At 36.4% G+C, this 24,506-nt stretch overlaps 1 protein-coding gene across 1 annotated transcript; it reads left to right on the forward strand.

The window, feature by feature from the left end:
* The first annotated feature begins 11,171 nt into the window (after window positions 1–11,171).
* lhx4 (LIM homeobox 4) lies at window positions 11,172–24,506 on the forward strand. Its single transcript, XM_051904591.1, has 6 exons — window positions 11,172–11,409; window positions 14,601–14,772; window positions 17,050–17,252; window positions 20,578–20,732; window positions 20,811–20,982; window positions 22,600–24,506. Exons 1-6 carry the CDS (start codon window positions 11,325–11,327, stop codon window positions 22,986–22,988), a joined length of 1,176 nt encoding a protein of 391 aa, XP_051760551.1. The 5' UTR covers window positions 11,172–11,324; the 3' UTR covers window positions 22,989–24,506.

Here is a 24,506-nt window from a genome sequence, read left to right on the forward strand (position 1 = left end):
TTGTATCATTTTTAAAATTCAGTTGTTGTTGTTGTTGTTTTTTTCTGCCATGGTATTAGATACTTGACTTTTTTAACACCATATTGACACCTGTTTACATTTCCAGTGCCTTTAATATTATTTTCATGATGTTATAAAATTTTTTCTTTTGTCAAATCAACTTAGATAATTCATGTAGTTCAGATAACATAATATTTTGAGTTTCTTTTGTTCACTTTCATTGTATTAACTCAAATTTTTAATTTCAATGAAGTCAAAATTTTAAGGCAACCAAGTAACTTACTTTAAGTTACACTGTAAAAAAGAATTGTTGGTTTAAGTATTTACAAAGTTGGCCTGTGTAATATGCGTAGTGTTTTTTAAAAATCAGATTTTAAAGGAGTGGTTGATTATGATTTCACTTCTTTAACCTCAGTTAGTGTGTAATGTTGCTGTTAGAGCATAAACAACATCTGCAAAGTTATGACATTCAAAGTTTAAAGCAACGGGAGATATTTTCTTTTAAAGAATTCTCTGTTACAACAAATGGCTGGTAGGGACTACAACGAGCTTCTTCCTGGGTTGGTGACATCACTAACCCTAAAATTTACATAAACCCCGCCCCCGAGAACACACAACAAAAGAGTCAAGGCCATGTTATTGCAATACAGTACGTAACACAAATGCAATAGCATGTCATAAAAGCAAGATGATATAAGTAATAACCGTAATTAAACTAAACTATACCTGTTCTATCTTCAAGCAGCAAATATTCTCTGGCTCTGTAGGAACTTATAACAGTTCCCACACAAGCGATTTATAGCTTATCATGACAAAATATGCTAATTAATGACGTTAAGATAGTTAACTCCACTTCAGCTACATAAATCCTATTGCATTCTACATGTTGTCACTTTTTCTTGAGTCTCTCTGTAATTATCCAACTTCGGTTTGAAACAGTTTCTGACATTTTTAGTGAGTCTGCATGAGGTAATCGGCGCTGCTAACACAAGCTCTTGAAACTCCGCCCTCTTCTTGAGAGCAGCAGCTCATTTGCATTTAAAGGGACACACACAAACAGAGCGTTTTTGCTCACCCTCAAAAAGTGACAAATTTAACATGCTATAAAAATGATCTGTGGGGTATTTTGAGCTAAAACTTCACATACACACTCTGGGGACATCAGAGACTTATTTTACATCTTGTAAAAGTGGCATTATATGACCCCTTTAAGTTTTCTTGTAGTGTATTCCAGCCTTCCAGACTGTTCCTGATGATTTTACTCATTTCTCAAACACTGTAAACTTGACTGTGTGACAGTAACCATTCATGAGACACCATGACTCTTTTGTCATCATAGCCTTTCCAAAGCCTGAGCATTATTCACCCTATCAGTGTCCTCAGTGCCGTGTGCGTTTATCTCAATGAATAGATCATGTGTTGCGTTTAAGTGTGTCTGGGGTGAGGAGTGGTCGGGGAAGAGGTGAGCAGACCCACGAGTGGAAGAACTAGCCTGTTGCCATCTGGTCTGTTTTGCTAGCTAAATCCTAACAATTTCATTGGGATTATAGCAAGTGAGTAATCCTGCTTTCCTTTGGGTCTGCGGGAGATTACAACGGGGATTAGCCCCCACCCGATAATAAACTTTATTAAAACGCAATCGGCTTTCAAGGCCTCTTCCCTCACACACTTGGAAGTTGGCTGTGCCCGGGAGGGGGTGGTGACCCCAGGGAGAGAGGATCTGAAGAGGAACACTGGAAGACAAGGGTTTGAAGTGTTCCAGATTACAGGCTCATCTGAAGGGCACCATCGCTTGATCTTGAGCTTTAGGGTTTTCGTGGAAATCCGAGCGCCGCCCTTTTGTCCCACATCTCTGTTTGCTTGTCCCATTTTTTTTTCTTTACTAGATGTACTACATGAATCTTTGGGTTGACAATGTTAAGCATTTGAAAGTATAGTGACTATGTTAAAATGAAAATCTCTGAAGTTCAAGGCTCCTATAGCAAAGGACAAAGAGTGTAGATCAGAGGATCAGAAACAGAATTTCTTTGAACTTTTTTACTACATTTAAAGTGATAGTTCCCCCAAAAATCATCATTAAAGGGATAGTTCACCCATAAATGAAAATTTTGCCATCATTTACTCACCCTCATGTTGTTTCAAACCTGTATGAGTTTCTTTCTTTTGTTGAACACAAAAGAAGTTATTTTACAGAATGTTGGTAACCAGACAGTTGATGATAGCCATTGACTTCCATAGTATTTTTTTTTCCTATATGGAAGTCAGTGGCTACTGCCAACTGTCTGGTTACCAATCTTCTTTTGTGTTCAATGGAAGAAAGTAACTCATACAGGTTTAGAACAACATAAATGATGACAAAAGTTTTGGGTGAACTATCGCTTTAAAGGGTTAGTTCACCCAAAAATTAAAATTCTCTCATCATTTATTCACCCTCATGCCTTCGCCGATGTATATGACTTTCTTTCTTCAGATAAATACAAACTAAGATTTTTACGAAATTATCCATTTCTGTGAGTCCATTTAAAGGGCTAGTTCGCCCAAAAATAAAAATTCTGTCATTAATTACTCACCCTCATGTCGTTCCAAACCCGTAAGACCTTCGTTCATCTTCGGAACACAAATTAAGATATTTTTGATGAAATCTGAGAGCTTCCAATCTCCCTATACACAGCAATGTCATAACCAATTTCAAGGCCCAGAAAGGTAGTAAAAACATTGTTAAAATAGTCCATGTGACTACAGTGATTCAACCTTAATGTTATGAAGTGACGAGAATGTTTTTGTGTGCAAAAACAAAATAAAAATAAAGACTTTATTGAACAATATCTTCCCTTCCATGTCAGTCTCCCACACTGTTGATGTAGTAAACACAGTGCAGCACTTCCGGGTTATACGTTTTTTTAGAGGATATTAAACAATAGCTAACTGTTTTTAATTGGCAGAACTGGCTGATCTTTATACATCATAGCAAATTTGCCAGCATGTGGGTTAGTAGTACACACTATAGTCATGGATTTTCTATCCAATCTTGCTATAGTGTCTCAATGTACAAATCAGACTATATAACTGTGAAGACACATTATAATGTGCTTCCTGTTCCCTTCCAGACTTAAGTGAGGGACCTGTTTTGTGTGCTATGGGAACAATGGAACAAAAGATACCTCCCCAGCCCCCAACCAAAAGCATCAGAAAGCAAGGGTAAAACATCACCTTGTGTTGCTGGTGTTGTGTTCCATAAATTAGACAATGCTGGGTTTTATTGCAGAGGCCCTCCAACATGTACTTTGCGTGTTTATGGTCTATCGCATACCGGTATTAAAATGCTGGACAGGTTTGATACCTCTGCTGTCATACCACTCTGATTTTAATAATACAATAAAGCTTCTGCCATAGGCGTACACAGGGTGTGTGAGTGTGTATGCACACTGAGAGTGAATTAATTCTGTGAAGAGAGGAAAAGGGTTAATATATGGTTTCATTATTGTAGCTCATTTATACTCTGACCCCTGAATGTTACATTTAGCCCTAAAGCAGAAGCCAAACAGGTCAGATTAATCTCATTTTACTACCCCTTGTCCATAATACATATTTTGAGATGCAGCCCTCATTCTTAGCTTTAATGCGGTCAGTCAGAATGGACGGATGGACTGCTGACAGGAGAGAGATGGCAGGACATGCTAAACCACTATAAGAAAACAAGCCATTAGTTACTAGTTGCACATATAGTACTTACAGTATATATATATATATATATATATATATATATATACACACACACACACACACACACACACACAAATTTGTGAAAAAAAAGATGATTTTTTAAAATCTGAATTCTGTCTTTATACTGAATCCATGTGATGAGATTTTTGATATAAGCCCCCAAATCTGGTTGAAAGGTTTAATGATAAAAAAAAGAGAGAGATTACATATTGTCTAGGCTTTTAAGGTTAAATTATTTTTTAAAGGTTCTTAGTATCTCCTTTTGTTTTGGTAGTGTTTATTTTGCAAGTAACAAGAGCAAGTTCCCTACATACTACATAATCAAAGATATGTGGATTTTATTTTCAAAACCATATGCATTAATAGTAATTTGGTCTTTTCTTGACTGCTGTAACAGCTTCTGTTCTCTTGTGATGGATTTGGAACAGGGATGCAGGTATTTGGTCCCATTCAGACAGTATAACATCAGTAAGGTCAGGCAGTGATGTTAGGTGATGGGGTCTGACTCACATTCATCGTTCCAATTCATCCCCAAGGGCTTCAGCTCTGGTCTTTGTGAAGGTCAGTCAAGTTTCGCTCAGTAAATCATTTCTTTATGAACCTTGCTTTGCACACGGGGACACCGTGCTGCTGGAACAGAAAAGATACGCTCCGTTTAGATATACTATATTATTGTCCTTTTATCCAGTGCCATATGAAAGCAAGTATGTACACTCAGCAGCAAAAAAAAAAAACAAAAACAAAAAAAAACAAACAAACTGTCTCTTTTTCAGGATACTTTATTTTAAAGATAATTTTGTAAAGCTTTACAGATATTTATTGAAAAGTGTTTAAACAATGTTTTTCATGCTTGTTCAACGAACCATCAACAATTTTTGCACATGCACCTATGGAACAGTCCTTAAGACACTAACTGTTTACAGGCGATAGACAATTAAAGTCACAGTTCCAATAAAAGACACTAAATAGTCACTACTGATTCTGAAAAACACCAGGAGAAAGGTGCTTGGCGTCCCTGTTATGTGTGAACATGCCACAGTCCTGCTGCAGGGAGGCATGAGGACTGCAGATGTGAACAGATCAATAAACTGCAATGTCCCTAAAGTAAGATGCCTAAGACAGTGCTACAGTGCCAAACCATAGGGCTTTTCACACTTGAAATAGTTAACCCTGTGTCATTCTAAACGGAATCTAGGGTTATCTTGCTTCATGTTTCACACTGCTCATAATTTACCCGGGGTTTACAATTAATTGGGTATTCATAAGCTGACGTTTCACATTGTACATTCCCGAACCCAGGTTAACGTTCATATTTGCATATTTGTGGTGTCAGTGTCATTGATTGGATAAACGCAGCACGCGAACTGTTTACGCAGCTCTAGCATTGCGCATCCTCGTATTGCTGTCTGTACTATCGAGTTTATACTGAATTTTGGACTATAAAGGTATGAATGAAACGTTCCATTCTTCACTCAAATTGTCGTGTTTTCTGTCAACATTTGACATTTTTCCTCTCAAACGCTGAATTTACTGTTTATATACAATGCGCGGTGTTTCAGTGACTGTCTAAAGCAGGCAAATATGAGTACGTGATTGGTTGTCTGTTGCTAAGCGTCTAGTTGTAACATTCTAACGCCGCATCGTTTCACACTGCACAAGTTTGACACCGCAAAAGTGTTGCTAACCCTGCTCCAGAGCAAGGTTTCATAACCCCGGTTCTAAATTACTAGTGTGAAACGTTCCTTTACCCGGGGTTAAAAGCGTTGTTTAGAACGACGATAACCCGGGGTTAAAGAGACAGTTCACTCAAAAATGAAAATTCTGTCATCATTTACTCACCCTCAGGTTGTTTCAAACCTGTATGAATTTCTTTCTTATTTTGGACACAAAATAATATATTGTGAAAAATATGGGTAACAAAACAGTTGATGTACCCTATTGAATTCATATGAAAAAAGAAAAGAAAAAAAAATACTATGGAAGTCAATTGTTTGATTACCAACATTCTTCAAAATATCTTCTTTTGTGTTTCATAGAAGAAATAAATGTATACAGGTTGGGAACAACTTGACGGTGAGTAAATGATGACAGAACTTTCATTTTGGGTGAACTATCCCTTTAAGCGCAATGTGAAAAGCCCTCATGTGTAACCATATGTCCCCCTCAGACACTTGCAAGTGCCTTGGTGGAAGAGTGAAGTAACAACTCACAGCATGAACTGGCAAATCTGGTGCAGTCCATGAAGATGAGATGCACTGTAGGACTGTAGAGCTGGTGGACACACCACATACCGACTGCTACTTTTAATATTGACCCCCACCACCCTCATTATTTCATTTCTGTTCGCAAATGCCAGTTTAGGTCTCAGTTGTTGAATCTTTTTATGTTCATACAAATATTTACACATGTTAAGAAATTAGCTGGGGGGAAAAAAAGCAGTTGAAAGTATGAGGACGTTTCTTTTTTTGCTGAGTACATATGCTCAGCTTCTTGGCATGCAGCTGTAAACTATGTAGGCTATTGTGGATCTCTGCTGACCTTCCCTTCATATACCGACTGCAGAATAGTGTGGTGAAGGTCGTCTGAGATCAGCATAAGGCCAAGCTCTATCCTGAAAGCCTCCATTCTTCTCATAGGACAGGCCAGATGATGTCAATAAGACGATTTTGGATGACTTCCCAAGAATGTCCATCAACGTGCGATAATGAAGCAGAATGAACGGCCTTGTCAGCAAACACCGGAAATGTAATCTCCATGAAGATGCTTCAAAGATGTTCATCAGTGTCGTTTAAGCAATTACATATTACCAGCTAAATGCCCCTCTCTTTTACCCCAATCTGTCTTTGACGAGACTCCTCAACTCAAGATTTTGTAAATCATTTTGTTAGTATAAACTCTAAATGTGTTGCATTTACTTAACATTACAGTGTCATGTAACACATATCAGGCTCCATGTAAGTGATTAAAATAACAAATACAACTTGTATTCATGCTATCAAAAAACAAACAAACAATTAGGCCTACACAGAAGTGCATGGTGTACATTAGTATTATTCAGTGCTTATCTAATTATACTATTAGATGTGCACTTTAATTTAAAGTATTTTCTTCAATTGAATAACACAATAAAAATCATGCATAAGATCAGAATCATTATGCTTCATGGGAGCCTGCTTAAATGCACATAAATAAAGGTATCGATTGCTGAAGCAAGTAAAAACATTACAGGGGATCCTTCATTGTTTAATGGTAAGCTTAAGGTGAAACACCGTCGCCTTTAATTGAATTTCTAACCTAAGCAGGATCTAGCCCTTAGCCAATTATAATGTATTAGACAATTATAATGTATTATTCCTGACCTGGTCTGCAATGGTCAGCCATCACTGTGTTGTATGGTTCACTTTTTAAGGTTCACCAGGATTCCTTTTTTTACATAAATTACATAAAAACCCAATATACACGTTTAAACATGCATTTTTATTGTATTGAATATTATATGGTATTATGCATTGCTGGGTGTATATACTGAATATATTTTGTTATATCATGTATAACTGACTGATATGGCATATAGTAACTGTGATTTTTGGAGAAGTCCACCAAGGTAAATGTCTCCTAAGTGTAACTTACCCAACCTGAATTCAGATTCTGATTAAACAATGCCGAACCTCGTACTTCAACTAATTACGTAAATGGACAGGACCTGTCAAGAGACAATAACTATTCCCTAATAGAATTTGCCCCCAAGTGCAATTTAATTTTCTCTGTTGCCCTCTCTTGAGGTCTCTTCGTCTCTTTCTGTCTTTCCTTTGCAGGGAAAATGGGGGGAACGGCTTCTGACATTGATGTTCCAGCCTTTATTTACTCTTTACGCGGAATAGAAACCACCAGATGTAGACAGGTAAAACGTTTCTATCTTTGTAGTCTTTGTATTTGTGAGACGAAATTAACTTCCTGTGTGCTCGAGCGCTGTCCAAGTGCTGAAATTTACATGCCACGCGACTGTCGGTAGGTTTGCATGATGCTCTCTCTGCGACGTGATGTGCTTCTTTTGGCGCGCAAACATTGTTTATTGTCGTTTCGTATTTAAATCGTATTTTTAACACATTTTTAGTGTATGACACTGTCTTTAAATTAACAAATGGATGAAAACTGACAACAAACAGCATTTGTCATGTAGGCTATTAGTCAACAGGGAGACTGAGAAGCATTTGTTTGTTTTTTTCGCGCTATATCTAACACTTTGGTATTATATTATATTATATTATATTATATTATATTATATTATATTATATTATATTATATGAGATTGGCAACTTCTTCTCCCTAAACGGTGTAAAATCAAATAGAAAGAGCGCTGTTGTCACTCCCGGAGTGGGTTGTAACACTAATAGAAAACAAGGACATTTTAAATGTTGAGCATGAATTCATTGTGTTAATTAATTTACTTGTTCAAAATAATTATGTCATCCCTCATTACTATTCCTAGTAATGGCATTTCATTCTAAATAGTTTGATTAAAATGGTAAACAAATATTAGAAGCAATATTTGAGGGTCAAGTACCGTCTGGTCATTTTTTTTTTTTTTTTTTTTTTAATGTAGATTTATAGAAGAAGATGTTATCAAATGAACCTGCTGATTCACAAATAACATTATAAAACACACGTAATAAAATGCCTTTTTTCTCTCTATATACAGGCTATATCTTTCAACTTCTACTATCACCTCAGCAGGGAGGTGGTCATATATGATAGTTTGGTTCACTCATGTAGCTCATTTGAAATTGGTTAAACTGGTCGTTTCAACTCGCTGTTTTACAGCACTCCCCAGTCTCCTCTAAACGCTGCTTTATTAGATTATAATGATGTAAAGTGTTACTTAACGATCCTGATTTTATTTTCCTCTGAATTTCTGTGATGAACACCGTTTTGAGTAGTACAGTTGTAAAGCTCACATTCATTTGTCCAAGTATACGCTCAATGAGGAGAAGATTGAGAGGCTGAAATCTGATCTATTACTGTTCGCGTGCAGAGACCTGCATTTTACTAATATGATGGAGCAGCAGCTCCTGGTGTCAGAATGCGGATACTGTGAAATACTGGCAGTAATTAGAGGTGCTCGGGGTCAGCGGGAGTCGCACCCTTTCCCTGAATTATAGTGCACAGGTCTCTCGTTGTTCGGACAGGTGCCCTTTAGTGCATTTTATAGTGACTTAAACTGACTTTGAGATGCAAAATAACTGCGCGCGTGCACTCCACGCGGATTTAATCGTGTGGCAAAACATTGGCGCTTTAAGAGCATTTGCTCCCCTGTTCTGTTTAAGTAAGACTAAATTCACATTTTCACTTGACCATCAGCGTAATTGAATAATCTGCATAATAACTCCACGCCATAATCAAAATGAAAATCAAAAGCGTGGCCCGGGATAATTCCCATGTCCACCATTGGCCCATGAAGAGGGAATCTGGTGAAGCTCGAGGGCTTGCTGTTTGCCACCATTTAATCAGCTTGATGATCACTTTCATTTAACTAAATTACACTGGAGCCATTAAGCAAGACTGTGGACGGGGTTGCGTTGTTTAAAACTTGAAATAATCTGACTTTGATGACATCTACGTCTTATTTACACATATCACTATAACATAGCTGCCCATGATTTATATAATTTTGCTACACCAGGCAAGATAATTAGGGATTGAAATACGCTGTGTATATAAACGAGAGGATTGTGTGTCTCCAGTCTCAAGTTGAGCAATTTAGATAGATATTGATTTTATTATTAGTGTTCTGAAATTGGACATTAACTGGTTTCAACGAGACTGTCCAGTAAACTGAGAGATTTATCAGTTATTTAAGCGTTGTGTGATGTGGGGAGATAGGTGGAATTACATAATGCATTCCAATAGAATAGAATAGAATAGAATAGTGAAACTAGCAAAGTTAGAAAGGATTTCCTTCACCTTTCTTTTCAATAAGTATGTTAAAATGTAAGATAGAAATTATAAATATTATTTATACAGTTGTAAATAACAGTAGGCCTGTAATTAAAATGTGTTGTGTATTTCTATTTAGCTACAGGAAACTAAAGTTCTCACTGTATTCATAGAGTTTGTTCTTTCGCGCATCAGCTATTCTATACGAATTTGACAGAGCTTCCAGTATATATATATATATATATATATATATATATATATATATATATGCTGTTTAAGTAATTGTAAGGATGAGAGGAGTGAGGTATAAGAGAAGAGAGACATACATAAAGACATAAGCTACGTGATACAGGCTACGTAAAGCAGCGAGACTGACGATGATGAGACTGTCTGCTCCATTCTGAAGCTTGTTTTCATTGTTGCTGTGACTGTCAGAGCTCGCGAGCACACACGGCGCATTATAGTGTCCATGAAGAGAATTGGAAGTGAAGATTGAGTTCATCTCGCTTGAACTCCGCTCTCTCCGGAGGGAGAAAAGCTCGAATGAAATGAGTCCTGTCAGGATCGACTGTGTCGAGACTGATAAACAACGTAAAAGCTCTCTTGAGTTTGTATTTTTAGCAAACGTTTTCCAGGCACCATCGAGTGTTTTTGTCCTATGAACTGTTCAGGTCAACAGGACAAAATAATGAGAGCTAATTTGAGCCATTTAAAGTATAACGTTATAAAGGACAGATTAAGAAGAAACTAACTTTTAAATAAAATGTAAACTAGCCTAATGTAATAGTCCGCGCACGGAATGTGCTATATTTTTATTTTAAGTAACATAAGTTTAACAATTTTAGCCCACATATTGCCTTGTTGACATTTTCTCAGAACGTAGAGAGAATAGCCTAATTCATAATTGTAATTCATTATAAGGTAATTCATACTTTTTTCTTTTCGTTTTTATATTAGGCCTAGTAAAAATGAATTATCTTTTAAAATAATTTACAACTTTAATTTAAAAATATAGGCTATATATATAGCTTATATGATAAGGTAACTTACAGGCAGCCAATAATCAGCATTTTACTTTTTTATTATGAATATTATTTAGGCCTACAGTCTAGGCTATGTCGAAATACACATTCCTGAACATCCCCATAGCTACTCGAGGCGATTGCACAGGCCTGAATATCCACTAAACAGCAACCCTGAAATAAACTACGCTTTAATTATTCACGTAGATCTAATATTTACGTTACTTGCTTGACCGACCCCTGACACGTCTCAAAAGGATTTAAAAACACTTCAGATTCTGAGGTTTCGGTAGTGGCCCTGTATTTATCGTCATCACTTCCTCGTCGCTTTTTCTACTTACCTGGGAGCTCTAGCAGCACAAGTTCCCGCCTCTCTTTCGCCTGTCCACGCCTCCCATTGGCCCCCCGGGGCAGTGACGTCAGGGCCGCCCCTGCAGTGTGAATGAATCAAGCGGTTTGTGTGACACACAGCGAAAGAACGCACGAGCCCGAACTCACGCGCGAGCGCCCGACTATTTCACGAGGATAACCACAGGCGCGAGGACCGTAAAAGGACACTATCCGGGAAAAGAAAATTTATTTCATGCACATCTGAGATTCTCAGACTTCCGCGAGCGTGTGCATGTGCGCGTTTTATCAGACTGGATGAAAATGATGCAAAGTGCGGCTGTGTTGCCCGGTGAGAGCGCGGTGAAGGGTCTGCCGGACATCCTCGGAGTGCCACTGCAACGTAAGGGATTTTTCTTCTGCTTATATTGATTAGTTAATCAGAGAATTGGCAGGCCTCCTCCGGGCGTCTGCAGGCCACCACTGTGGAATAACATGTAGCTTTTAATTAAACTCCACTGGGACTATCTGGGTGGTAAAATTAAATCAGACGACTAGTGTGTATTTTTTTTTTTTTTTGTGTGTGTAAATAGCTTTAACAGTATATGATGTTGATCATAAATTCTGATTTAATCTCGTGCATTAGATCTCAAATATTATTTTAAGATGAGAGCTGATAAATGTTCTTCTTGAATCTGGTCATAACTGAGCTCTGCAAATAATTTCATGCCACAGCATCATAAAAATGTGTCTGGTGTAAATGCAATGCTTTATAATCTCACAGTAAAGAAAAATTAAACCCAGCCAGATTGCATGTTGGTCAGACAAATGTTAGATCGCACAGCTGGCTACAGTTCTATATTGCACCTCTTAATAAGTTGTGGTTGGGAACAGCGGTCCAAAAGATGCTAGAAACGAAACAATGAGACTGATAGAAAAATAATTTAATCCGATTTCTCTATAATGCAGTGGTTAAATGGAGCAGAGTGCATTTCATGTTATATGTCTCAATGAAATAAAGATTATAAGACCAGTACATGGACATTTTATATTAAAAATGGCATTTCTTATTATCTTCGCATCTGGTCCTTATCAGTCGCAAATTAATCTGTGTTAGGCCTATATAATCTGATCTCACAATCAAGATGGAGTTTGAATTGGATAAATTGCTGACCTAATTATTCACAGGCGAGCTTCAGAAATGTACAGATGGACCTCATCTTGTTTGGACCAGACTTTTTTTGTAACCTCATGCAATTGTCTATTGTAAAGAAGAGAAAACATAATTTTAGTCACTAGATCCGTGCATAATAAAATAACAAAGGGCATTTAACGGAACATAGAACCGAACGAACCACTTAGCTTTTTTAAAAGAATGGCCAAAAGGTTAAGTAGGCAATATATAGGTCTGTCAGTGGCGAGTGCTTAATTTCATTAAATGATAGTAGATTAAAAGATACTGCTACTCAACCCCCCTTGGCGAATAAATGATGGATTAAGTGAGGATTATTTTAAGAATAATCTGTTCTTGCGGTATGGATCTAAATATTATTCTTATGAATAAGGTGCTTTTAAAACAACATATGGGTAATTATTAAAAAAAAAAACATTCGAAAACAGAAGCCTACAAGGAAACGAGTTCTAAAATAGAATGCTTTGAATGATAAACACAAAGATTCAAAACCAGTAACGAGTGAGTTTATTGGTTTATTTCCGATGCACACGTTGATGTTAAAGGAAGGCCTGCTATGGCAGCCATCTTTTAATTGAATGGCTAATCAAATACATCCTTCGACTAAATGAGCGTTAAAAGCTGAAGGCGGTTGAGTGAGTGAAGCTGCGCGCGGGCGCTGTTCCTTCAGCACCACACGAGGCTTCAACCACACAGCACTATCAAACATTTGAACGGAAAATGAATGTAAAATGCTACAGTAAAAACTGGTTAAATGTAAATAACATTACAAGAAACGATAAATTATTTTGTTTTAAAATACAATATAGGCCTATGTAATTCTATTGCAAAATATTGTAGTTTTTTATGGAAGTTAAAAAGTATAAATTACTTAGGCAATACGTAGGCTACTCTATTTCGGAAAAATATTGTGTTAAGTAAAATGTAATAAATAAATAAATAAATAAAACAATAATAACAACTGTTAATTTATGGAAAAAGGGCATTTCCTGAATTATACTACGCAAACCATCACATTTGTTTGTATTTTATTAGAATTTTTTTTTTGTTATTTGGTGTTTTATGTTTCTATTTCTGTTATTTAATTAATGTTTACGGCATTGTTTTAGTGTTGTGCGTTATTGGATGGTGTTTGTGTGGGTAATACTGTTCTCTGTCATTGTGATATTATTGGCTACGGTTGCTGTAGAGGTCAATTTCGATGAACTTTGAGACATTTGCCGTACGTTTAATGACGTATAAAACAGTTATCACATGATTACGCATTTGCTGAGATCAAAATTCTTTAATTGATATAAATAATAGGCCTCTTGCGTCATAATATCAGAATTTAAACAGCACCTGTGAGAACTTGCCGACAGAAAGAGTAGAGGATCAAAGGTCAAATATCGATATTAAATGTCATGATATTGTGATTTGAAGAAATTATCCCGAGTATTGTCTGAACGCTTGAACGGATTTTCTTCTTTACTGCATTTATTTATGTATTTCATGTTTGGTTTTAAATGTCAGTGTTTTGTGTTTGTTTTGTTCGATCACTTGTTCTCGAGCATCAGTAATTGAAGTGACAGACTCTCTCTGTTAAAGAATCAATGGAGCAGTTATATGATTTCAATCTCAATGTCCTCATGTCCTCGCCTGTTTTCTTCAGAGATATTGATTATTTACCAACAAATGGACATCTTTCCTCACCTGTCCACCATTTACCGGTCCCATAGGTTGTCTCGTGGAATGTTCTCTAAATTTGCTGTCACAGTGATCTCTAACGTACGTTAATCAATTATAAAGACGATTATTTAATAATTGTAATAATAATATAATAATTCAGATTTTACATTTTATTAATATTAAATAGTATTTTTTTTTTTACAAGTCTTATTTATTATAGTAGCTAATTCCATTAGACTGTATGCTTTTATTTGTATTTAGGATACTATCCATTTAGACATTTTTTGTCGCGTTTTTATTGACTTTTCCTTGCATTTTCAAAAATAAATATGAAAATCTATACGTTTCACCAGTATTTTCCCCACCATTATTATTATTTTAGATTATTTTCCACAACAGAAGGTTATAATTTTCTAAATAATGCAATCGAACAAGGTAACATGGTGTCAAAACGACTAGATTTCACATAGATCTACCAGTTCTAAATCTTTTTTTTTTTTTATTTATTTCAATTTATATAAAAACTTCCATTATTGTTATCATTATTCTATACGCCATGATCATTACAGATCAGTAGCGTTTCAATTATATGAATATACATTAAAATTAACGTAATTTCTAGGTATTTGAAAGTGCAATTCCTGTCCACCGTTATATAATGTAAGCATGTTTTTATTGACTTATAATGAAACTTTTTAAAATGATCATTAAGTGTCCCTCGTGTGTTCCTCCAGAGATCCCCCAGTGCGCAGGCTGCAGTCAACACATCCTGGATAAGTTTATTCTGAAGGTGCTGGATCGTCATTGGCACTCAAAATGTCTCAAGTGCGCCGACTGTCACGCGCTCCTGGCAGACAAGTGTTTCTCTCGCGCTGGGAATGTCTACTGCAAAGAGGATTTCTTCAAGTGAGTACTTCCATCTATCTATCTATCTATCTATCTATCTATCTATCTATCTATCTATCTATCTATCTATCTATCTATCTATCTATCTATCTATCTATCTATCTATCTATCTATCTATCTATCGTCTGTCTGTCTTTTAATTAGCCTAATTTCTTTTTTATTCTTGTTTAATACATATATCAGTCTGATAAATGTGTTCATTGCATAATATTGTTGATGAATGCAAAACAAAAATGTGATTTATATTAAAACATAATAAATATTAATTTTATATAAATATTAATTTTTTACATCAAATACCTAAACAAATAGAAAATAGTCAACCTTTATTTATCCAATGAAATAAATGCATAATTGAAGTGGTTAATGGAGCAGGGTTTTATGTAAGCCTCTAGCTGTACATCATTATATATCATGAGATTAAATATGATGAGATGTTATTTAATTTCTGTTGTTTCAGTAACTATATTGGCTGCATGAATTATCAAGTACTGGAAATGGCAGTACCAGACTGCTCTAAGTTAGACTGTCGGACAACAGTTGTCATATCTCTTTTACACAGAGGCGGTTCACATCAGATTCTTTCTGCTCTTTAGTGCAGTTTGGCACTGGCGTGTGTGTGTCGGTGTGTGTCTATGTTCAAGTAAAGGCTGGCACATTCTCTGTCATTGTTAATAAAGTGCTGTGTTTCATTTTTCTTGTGTCAGCTTAGGAAGCACAGTGTGCTGGAACTCAGCTGCAAAGACTGCGTGTTCCCAAATTCAATTCCCAATGCTATATTAGAACTTAAGAAAGCAAGTTTGCATTTTTTACTCTACATCCCCCTGTGTTCCCTTCCTTTTCTTTCCTCTTTTCTTCTGTTTTGCGATTGGATTTTCCCCTTGGCTTTAAGGAAGGAAATTAAGTTTGACTTTTATCCAAAACAGGATCAGTAGTGGCTTTTACCAAATCATGTTTGAGAGGTTTTAATGTCACAGGCTTCAATGAGACCTAAAACGCTAGCAAGACTCAGAGTGGAGGCTAACTTTATTAGCAAGCCCGTGGGGACAAAAGGAGGGATTTTAATGTTAAGACCGCCGTGGTGCTGCTGAGAAGGACGGAGAGGGGGGGATGGAGGAGGAAATGCTGGCGGTTCACAGGCGAGGGGGGCGGGGTGGGGGGGTCTCGCCTTCCCGTTAATGTTGCAAAAACTTCACCTTGGTTAAGTAAAAGGAGGGTTTATTTAGCAGTATTCACACTGTGATTTACAGCCTATTCTGACTCAGTGCTTTATGAGGCGTTTTGTGCGTGCGTTTAGAGTGGCCTCTCTCTCTCTCTCTCTCTCTCTCTCTCTCTCTCTCTCCTGTGAATCTCTCTGCTCTGCTACATTGATCAAGACCATTTGTCAAATCCAGGGACATGACAAGCACAAACAAAGATGCCCGCTATAGTATTCTGAGCGTTTGTAACTTTGCAGTTATAAAAAGATTGCTTATATAAATAGCCACAGTTAAAAACATAAGAAGAATACAAGATGTAATGATGCTTAAATTATAAAAATGAATTTCTGTAACACTTTACAATAAGGTTTCATTCGTTAACATTTGTTAACTACATTAGTTAACATGAACACATCTACAGAACTAAGCATATTGTATATACAGTATAACCAGGATTATATGTATATATATATATAAACATTGTACCTCTTAAACAATTGCATAGTTTATATTGCTTTCTAGCTCTTACTTTTAGATAATGTTTCTAAATACATTTTAATGTATTTTATTTTTCAAATCAAGTATCTGTTAACATTACTTAACTGATGCAAGCAAAACTAATCTTTTTACTTCAAAACAATAATATATAATCATTTCCAAAGCTTTTATTTCATTGAAATAGTGTATTCTGAGTTTTGGGAATTATTCTGACATTTGTGGAACATTCTTTTTAGGTATTATTTTTATTACCAAAAACTAAAAGCACTAATATAACGAAACACTGCTGGGAATGTTGTCATATATAAAATTCACTATAAAATATAAACAGGACAGGCATATAGGATTATGAGAAAGGGTCAGAAGTAATTGCCTATGATGGTTTGGATGTAACATCACATCCTGAATGGTTAAAAATAACTGAAATTGAAAAACGAGGGTTAATGTACTGTGAACTAACATTAACAAAAATTAATAAAATGCTATAAAACATATTGCTCATTGTTAGTTTATGTTAACTAATGTAAACAAATGAGACCTTATTGTAAAGTGTTACCTGACTTTGAATTTGTACCCGCAGGCGTTTCGGGACAAAATGTGCATCGTGCCAGCAAGGGATTCCCCCGACGCAGGTGGTCCGGAAAGCTCAGGACTTTGTGTACCACCTTCACTGCTTCGCCTGTGTAATGTGCAGCAGACAGCTGGCCACTGGTGATGAGTTTTACCTCATGGAGGACGGGAGGCTCGTGTGCAAGGAGGACTATGAAACAGCCAAACAAAATGGTGAGCTGCTGTCTTCAGATCAGTGTAAATCATGCCTTCTTGAACCATCAGTTGGTTGCTCCTATCATGCTGTACATTTTAAGCTGTGTATGAATATGCTTGTGCTAAAGGATCAGATGACTATATCAGAATTTCAGAAATATGCTCAATAAATTTATTAATTATACTTGATTGTTTTACACAATGTCAAGATAGATAGGGATAGAAATAAAGTGCTACTCTTAACCATTGCTCGCGAAGGGACTGAGTTAGCTTGCATGGGGGTTTAGAGGATTTTGTTTTATTTTAAACCACTTTTTGAAATAATTTCTGTAATAACTGAAATAATTTCTGTAATTTTATCACACATTATGGAATGTTTTAAAGCAAGGCAAATTAACTGACACTACAAAACATGACAGAATATTATGTCACTTCCTGGAGGATGATGTCATTGATGGGATTATCATGTGTGACATATATGTATCATATGCGATAAAACATGAATATTTATAAAACATACAAAATGTTGAGATTTTTTTTTTTTAACATATTATAATATAATAATATAAATAAACTGAAAGGAAAGTGAAAGTGAAAGTGAAAATTAAAACAATTAAAAAAAAAAAAAAAAAAAAAAAATATATATATATATATAAAACACCCTGGACCACAACACCAGTCATAAGTAGCACGGGTATATTTGTAGCAATAGCCAATAATGGGTCAAAATTATTGATTTTTCTTTTATGCCAAAAATCATTAGGATATTAAGTAAAGATCATGTTCCATGAAGATATTTTGTAAATTTCCTACCGTACATTTATCAAAAATGTATTTTTGTGAGTGGATATGCATTGCTAAGGACTTCATTTGGACAACTTTAAAGGAGATTTTCTCAGTATTTCGATTTTTTTTGCACCCACAGATTTCAGATTTTCAAATAGTTGTATCTCAGCCAAATATTGTACTAACAAACCATACATTAATGGAAAGCTTATTTATTCAGCTTTAAGGTGATGTATAAATCTCAATTTAAAAAAATTGACCCTCATGGCTGGTTTTGTGGTCCAGGGATAGATATATATATTATTATATATATATATAATGAATATTTATAAAACATACAAATCTCAAAATGTATGTATGAGATTACTTTAAATAAATAAATATTAAATATATAATTAATATAAAAACATATATAAATGTTATTATAACATATATTATTATTATTATTATTTATGTACATGAGTTATGCCCATTTCAGTCCCATCAGAATTTAAATTGCTGAATTGGCACATGATATGCTTTTATACTGTCCGCAGTATATACAGTAAATGCATTGCCTCAGGCTCGGCCCACGTCACTGGATTTTCTGTCTCAATTGGAAATCATTCTGACAGCAAAGTTCAGGAGTGGAGATGGTGTAATTAACTTCTTCTTTTACAATCATAGAGAGACACTGAGAGATCAGATGAGGCAACAGGATGGTAGTAAGGAGGCAAAATCATCATTAACTACAGTCTAGTGGGGTCTCAGTGTCTGGCATATTAAGTCTCTCGGTGATCTGACCTCTCATGGATCTGCCTCTGAAAGCCCCTCACGCTGTATTTATGGAGATTTCTGTGGGCTGTTGATTGATTATATTAAGTGATGCAATGCACTTTTACGGTAGGGCCCCTATAACTCGCACTGGCATGCCATTCTCCTGAGAGATTTATTCCCTTTTCCGCCACAGTGTGACAGTTTCAGGGGAGTATCGACTGGCCATGTGTGAGCACTTCCACTCAAAGCATCCCACAAACTCTTCTTTACTTGTAACCCACAGTAGATGAGCTACTGACATTTTGCCTGATGATTTGTTTTAGATGCTTGAGACGTTTGCGTCATTTCAACTGTGAATCAGTTCAGTTGAATTTTTAAATTTTATTTGATTAACTTTTTTGAGTTCAGTTCAGCCCTGCTCATGTCGATTTCAAAATAACCTTTATCTTTATACATTTTCATTACGACAATTATTAGTAAAAAATATCAAAATAACAAAAAATATCATCTAATTTAAAACTTCTAAGAACACACGTTACAGTTTTATTGTTTAATTGATCTGTAATGGCAGATATTAAGCAGCACAACTGTTTTCAACATTGATAATAAAAAGAAATGTTTCTTGAGTAGCAAATCAGCATATTAGAATGATTGACGGATCATGTGACACTGAAGACTGGAGTAATATTGTTGAAATTTAACATTGCCATCACAGTAATAAATTACATTATATAATATATTCAAATAGAAGATAATTCTTTTAAATTGTAATAATATTTAACAATATTCGTTACAGTATTTTTGATCAAATACTGTAAGTGCAGCCTTGATAAGCATAAGAGATTTCTTTCAAAAACATTCAAAATCTTACCGACCTCAAACTTTTGAACAGTGCAAATAATTTTATCCCTTAAAACTCATCTTTGATCACCAAAATTACATATTTAAACACCCTTGCTTCATTTAATATACGCAGATCTATGAATATGCTAATTATCCTCGCCTCCACTCACTCGCACGAGCTCAGAGATCCACTCGGTCAACCTACTGAGGAAAACGTTGCACAATGGTATCGCTTTTTAAAATGTCAGACACATAACGGTAATTAGCCTTTTGCTTGACTATCTGTTATCAAACAGCAAATAATGTGTTGCTAATGTCACACAAACCATGTTCCCGTTCTTCATCTCAGAGTCAGACAGCTTCCTTCTAAAATCAGCATCCTTACAAACGCTTTGAACAATATATAGTTCATAACATCGTAATATACATCATACACCCACTATATTGCTAAATCTACCCAATTTTACGTCAATAGAAAAATATACCGGGTTAACCTGCCTTCTCTTGAGACTCCCCTGCTTCAGACTCAGAGCAGTAATAGTTAATGATATGCTAAAGCCCGCCGGCACGTTGATGTGATTGGTTACAAGGTAGTTTGTGATGTCAGAAACACCAGCGTTTTCAAACGACGTTTTTGAGACTGTCCTTGGTTCACTGCAGTTTTAAGGAGAAAATACTCAGCAATGGTGTTGACTTATGAATTCACACATGGTTTGTCTTAAAGCATATTAAAAACACCAGATAGACATATAAACAACATGACAAACATGATTTTCACCACAGGGGGACTTTAAAGCTAAAATGTGCAATTTTGTCCATGTTAACATACATATCCTAATATGCAAAGACAACTATAAGAGGCTATCTGTTCGACCAGACAGTGGCAGCAAATACAGTTCTGTTTAGTGGCACAGAAGTGACAGAATTTTAACATATTTTTAAAATTTGTGTGTTACAGATGATTCAGAGACAGGAGCAAAACGTCCACGGACCACCATTACAGCCAAACAGCTGGAGACACTCAAAAGCGCCTACAAGAACTCGCCTAAGCCAGCACGACATGTGCGCGAGCAGCTCTCCTCAGAAACAGGCCTGGACATGAGAGTGGTGCAGGTGAGACTAGAAGTCAGTTTCAAATTAGGCTTCAAAGTGCGGCTGTCTGAGTCTTGACTGAGGCTTTTTTGTTCACAGGTGTGGTTTCAAAACAGACGAGCAAAAGAGAAACGCTTGAAGAAAGATGCTGGTCGGCACCGCTGGGGTCAGTTCTACAAAAGTGTCAAACGCAGCCGAGGGTCCAGTAAGACGGAGAAGGAGAGCTCAGCCGATGATGCAGGACTCAGCGATAGCGAGCTTAGTTTCAGAGGTGAGTCTATTTACATCTCCCATGATGCCTCTCTTTGTATTCTTTTCAAAAACATTTTTATTTCCCTTCACGCATTAATTTCCTTTTCCTTTTATTTTTAAAATATGCCACTTGATGGATTGTTTGGAATATTCAAATGAGGTTTTTGGTTCTGCTACGTGTTTTTTTAATGTTTATTTCATTTTTGTCAGCCAGTTTTGAGAACACATAAAACTCTAGAGCCGCTTTCAAAGGGAGGCTGTGTTTACGAGAAATGAAAGCAGCGATGCACAAACTCTATAAAATTGGTGAAGCTTTTAGTCAATTAGAAAGGAAGCACACAGGGCCTTTGTTGTTGAAAAAACAGAGTCTGGTTTGCGCTCCTGTGCATATATGGAGAGTAAATCACAAATGCTCACCGCGTCTCTGATACTTCCAGAAGCATGTAATCTTCTTTTTAAATGGGATATTTATGAGGTCTTTCTCATAACTGAAATTCTTCTTCTTCTTCTTCTATGTGAAAGAGTTTCTGTACACCACCGTTCAAAAGCTTAGGTTCAGTAAGATTTATTTTGGATCAAATTTGATGAAAAATGCAGTAAATATAGTAATATCGTGACACTGTTTTCTATTTTAATATATTTTAAAATGTAATTAATTCTTGTGATGGCAAAGCTGAATTTTCAGCATCATTACTCCAGTCTTTAGTGTCACATGATCCTTCAGAAATCATTCTAATATGATGATTTGATGAACATTCTTTATGATTATCAATGTTGAATACAGTTGTTCTGCTCAATATTTTTGTGGAAACTGTGATACATTTTGTTTTTCAGGATTCTTTGATGAATAGAACGTTAAAAATAACAGCATTTATTTGAAATGAAAATGTTTTGTAAAAATATAAATGTCTTTGCTGTCTTTGCTGTCAATTTAAAAGATTAGTTCACTTCAGAATTTACTCACCCCCATGTCATCCAAGATAATCATGACCTTCTTTTTTTCGGTGAAAAGGAAATTAAGGTTTTTGAGGAAAACATTCCAGGATTTTTCTCCATATAGTGGACTTCATCATTTACTAACGGGTTGAAGGTCCAAATTGCGGTTTAAATGCAGCTTCAAAGGACTCTACAGCTGAGGAATAAGGGTCTTGTCTACGCGTGACCTTTCCAATGTGATTATGTAATGCGTGGCAGATTGCAGAGCTAGTGCAAGACAAGCATTTGTGGTTAAAAAGTATATAAATTGTAATTTTTTTTAGAAAATGACTGATTGTTTCACTAGATAAGACCCTTATTTCTCGTCTGGGATCGTGTAGAGTCCTTTGAAACTGCACTGAAACTGCAATTTGGACCTTCAACCCGTTGGTAACTGTTGAAGTCCACTATATGGAGAAAAATCCTGGGATGTTTTCCTCGAAAACCTTAATTTCTTTTCGACTAAAGAAAGAAAGACATAAAAATCTTGGATGACGTGGGGGTGAGTAAATGATCAGGAAATTTTCATTCTGAAGTGAACTAATCCTTAATGCATCCTTACTGAATAAAAGTATTCATTTCTACTGACCCCAAACTTTTGAACAATAGTGTATTTTGTGAGAACAATCTTGAAAGTGATGTTGTGTGCTCTCTCTAACAGAAGACCAGATCCTGTCAGACCTGGGTCACGCTAACGGCTTGTACGGAAGCATCGGAGACGTCTCGAACGGCAACATGCTCAATGGGAACTTCTCCCTGGAGGGGGGCGGGCAGCCTTACCATGACCTGCGGGCAGGAAGTCCCTACGGCCTGCCACAGTCACCCTCATCCATCACTTCCCTCCCAGGCCACACCCCGCTGCTCAACAACTTAGGCTTCAGCATGGACGGGATCATGGGTCAGGGCGGTCAGCCTAATGTAGGTCAAGCTCTGAGAGCAATGGCGGGAGGACCCACCTCTGACCTGTCGACAGGAAGTAGCACGGGCTACCCAGACTTCCCCACCAGCCCTGCCTCATGGCTCGATGAAATGGACCACTCCCAGTTCTGAGGTCAAAGGTCATAATGGAAAGTGCGGTACTATAGACAAAGACGTTTGAAGATTTTATAGACATCTTTCCCAGAACTGTGGCGAAATGTTTGTGTGGCGAGGGTATTTGGTACGCCTAAAATGGCACCTACTTCAACCTTGCTGAATGGCGTGCTGATACGAGCAACCCGCCGTGGAATGTCTGCGCTGTATCATAATTTTGTAACTCATATTTTTTCATTGTTCTCAAAACTGGATTGGACGATTTCCAGCATGAAATGGCGTGCGGCTGAGAATGGCGTTCAAAGCCCAGACCACCCTGGAAAAACAATCACGATCCGCCACGTTTCTGAGAACAAGAGGGTCCATGCATGTTTCCGAATGAGGAAGAGAACCGTCCATGTTCAAAATGGCGACGCACTTTATGTTCCTCCTCGACTGCACACGGCAGGCTGAACACGGGAAAAAGAGGAGCGCACCGAGCAAGGAGAGATATTTAAACAAGTGGCACAAGTGTATCTTTCCTACTTACAAGGGTTTGGGATTTTAATGGTTGAAACTTTCTAAACGGCTCTACTAGAGGTGGCCCTTCACATTAGGTCTGAAGAAGAGATAAAGATTATTTTTTAATAAGGATGAATCCGCATGCACTGCTCTGATGCTCTCTCTGTCAACGGTCCCTGTCCATTCAATACTTTTACGTTAAATCCAGGCATCCTGGATAAGCAATGAAACAAAACACCTTGGTTAAAAGTTTAAAATAAAGGTTAATATTTATTTCCGGCACTATTTAATATATTTGATAATAATAAGGTTGGTATTACCAACATACATTTGTTTTCCATTGCTATTCCCAGTCATTGCTCCATGAGCAAAATAGATATCATACATGCATTAGAATGTAATTTATTTCAGAGCAGATGACAACAGTGGATTTTTTTTTTTTTTTTTAATCAGAATATGTGATTGGGCCATTACACAGACACAAGTATGGCCTGAACAATTATTATCAAGCAAAACATGTGAAAGGGAAAACTTACATTTCTTATTTAACACATTTAGCAACAACTACGAGGATTTTGTGTTATTTATTCCTGTTATGGGTACCAATGTCAGTATTATGAAGAGTTGGATTATGGGAAAGAGTATGTGTTGATGTAAAACTATAAAACTGGTGACACAATTGTAAACACAAGGAAAATAATTCAAATTTTAATATTGCAAATTTTGGACCCACATAATGGTGACTGAGTAAAGATGACGCTATGCTGAAAGAGTGAACATAAGCTAACAAAGGGCAACATGAAAAAAGAAAAATAACCATTCAGAAATGTTTTTGTTGAGTCTTAATGGCTGTAAATTTTGTAAAGTCTCAAAAAGTGTCGACAGTCTTGTTTCATGAGCACTATTTATTGCTATGGATCTTTGAAAAAAAGAGCACTGAATTTAGTCCTATATGCCTTCTGTCCAATGGTATGAGTTTGTGTACAGTCAAATCTATATGGAGAAATAAAGCCGAATTGTCTTTGGGTTACTGCA

This window comes from Ctenopharyngodon idella, chromosome 8 (assembly GCF_019924925.1).
Source record: "Ctenopharyngodon idella isolate HZGC_01 chromosome 8, HZGC01, whole genome shotgun sequence".
In the NCBI taxonomy this organism is placed as follows: domain Eukaryota; kingdom Metazoa; phylum Chordata; class Actinopteri; order Cypriniformes; family Xenocyprididae; genus Ctenopharyngodon; species Ctenopharyngodon idella.

Coding starts and splice junctions, on each gene's coding strand:
- lhx4 (XM_051904591.1), top strand. CDS start 11,325: ATGAAAATGATGCAAAGTGCGGCTGTGTTGCCCGGTGAGAGCGCGGTG. Junction 14,773..17,049: donor TGCAAAGAGGATTTCTTCAA/GTGAGTACTTCC, acceptor TTGTACCCGCAG/GCGTTTCGGGACAAAATGTG. Junction 20,733..20,810: donor TGGACATGAGAGTGGTGCAG/GTGAGACTAGAA, acceptor TTTTGTTCACAG/GTGTGGTTTCAAAACAGACG.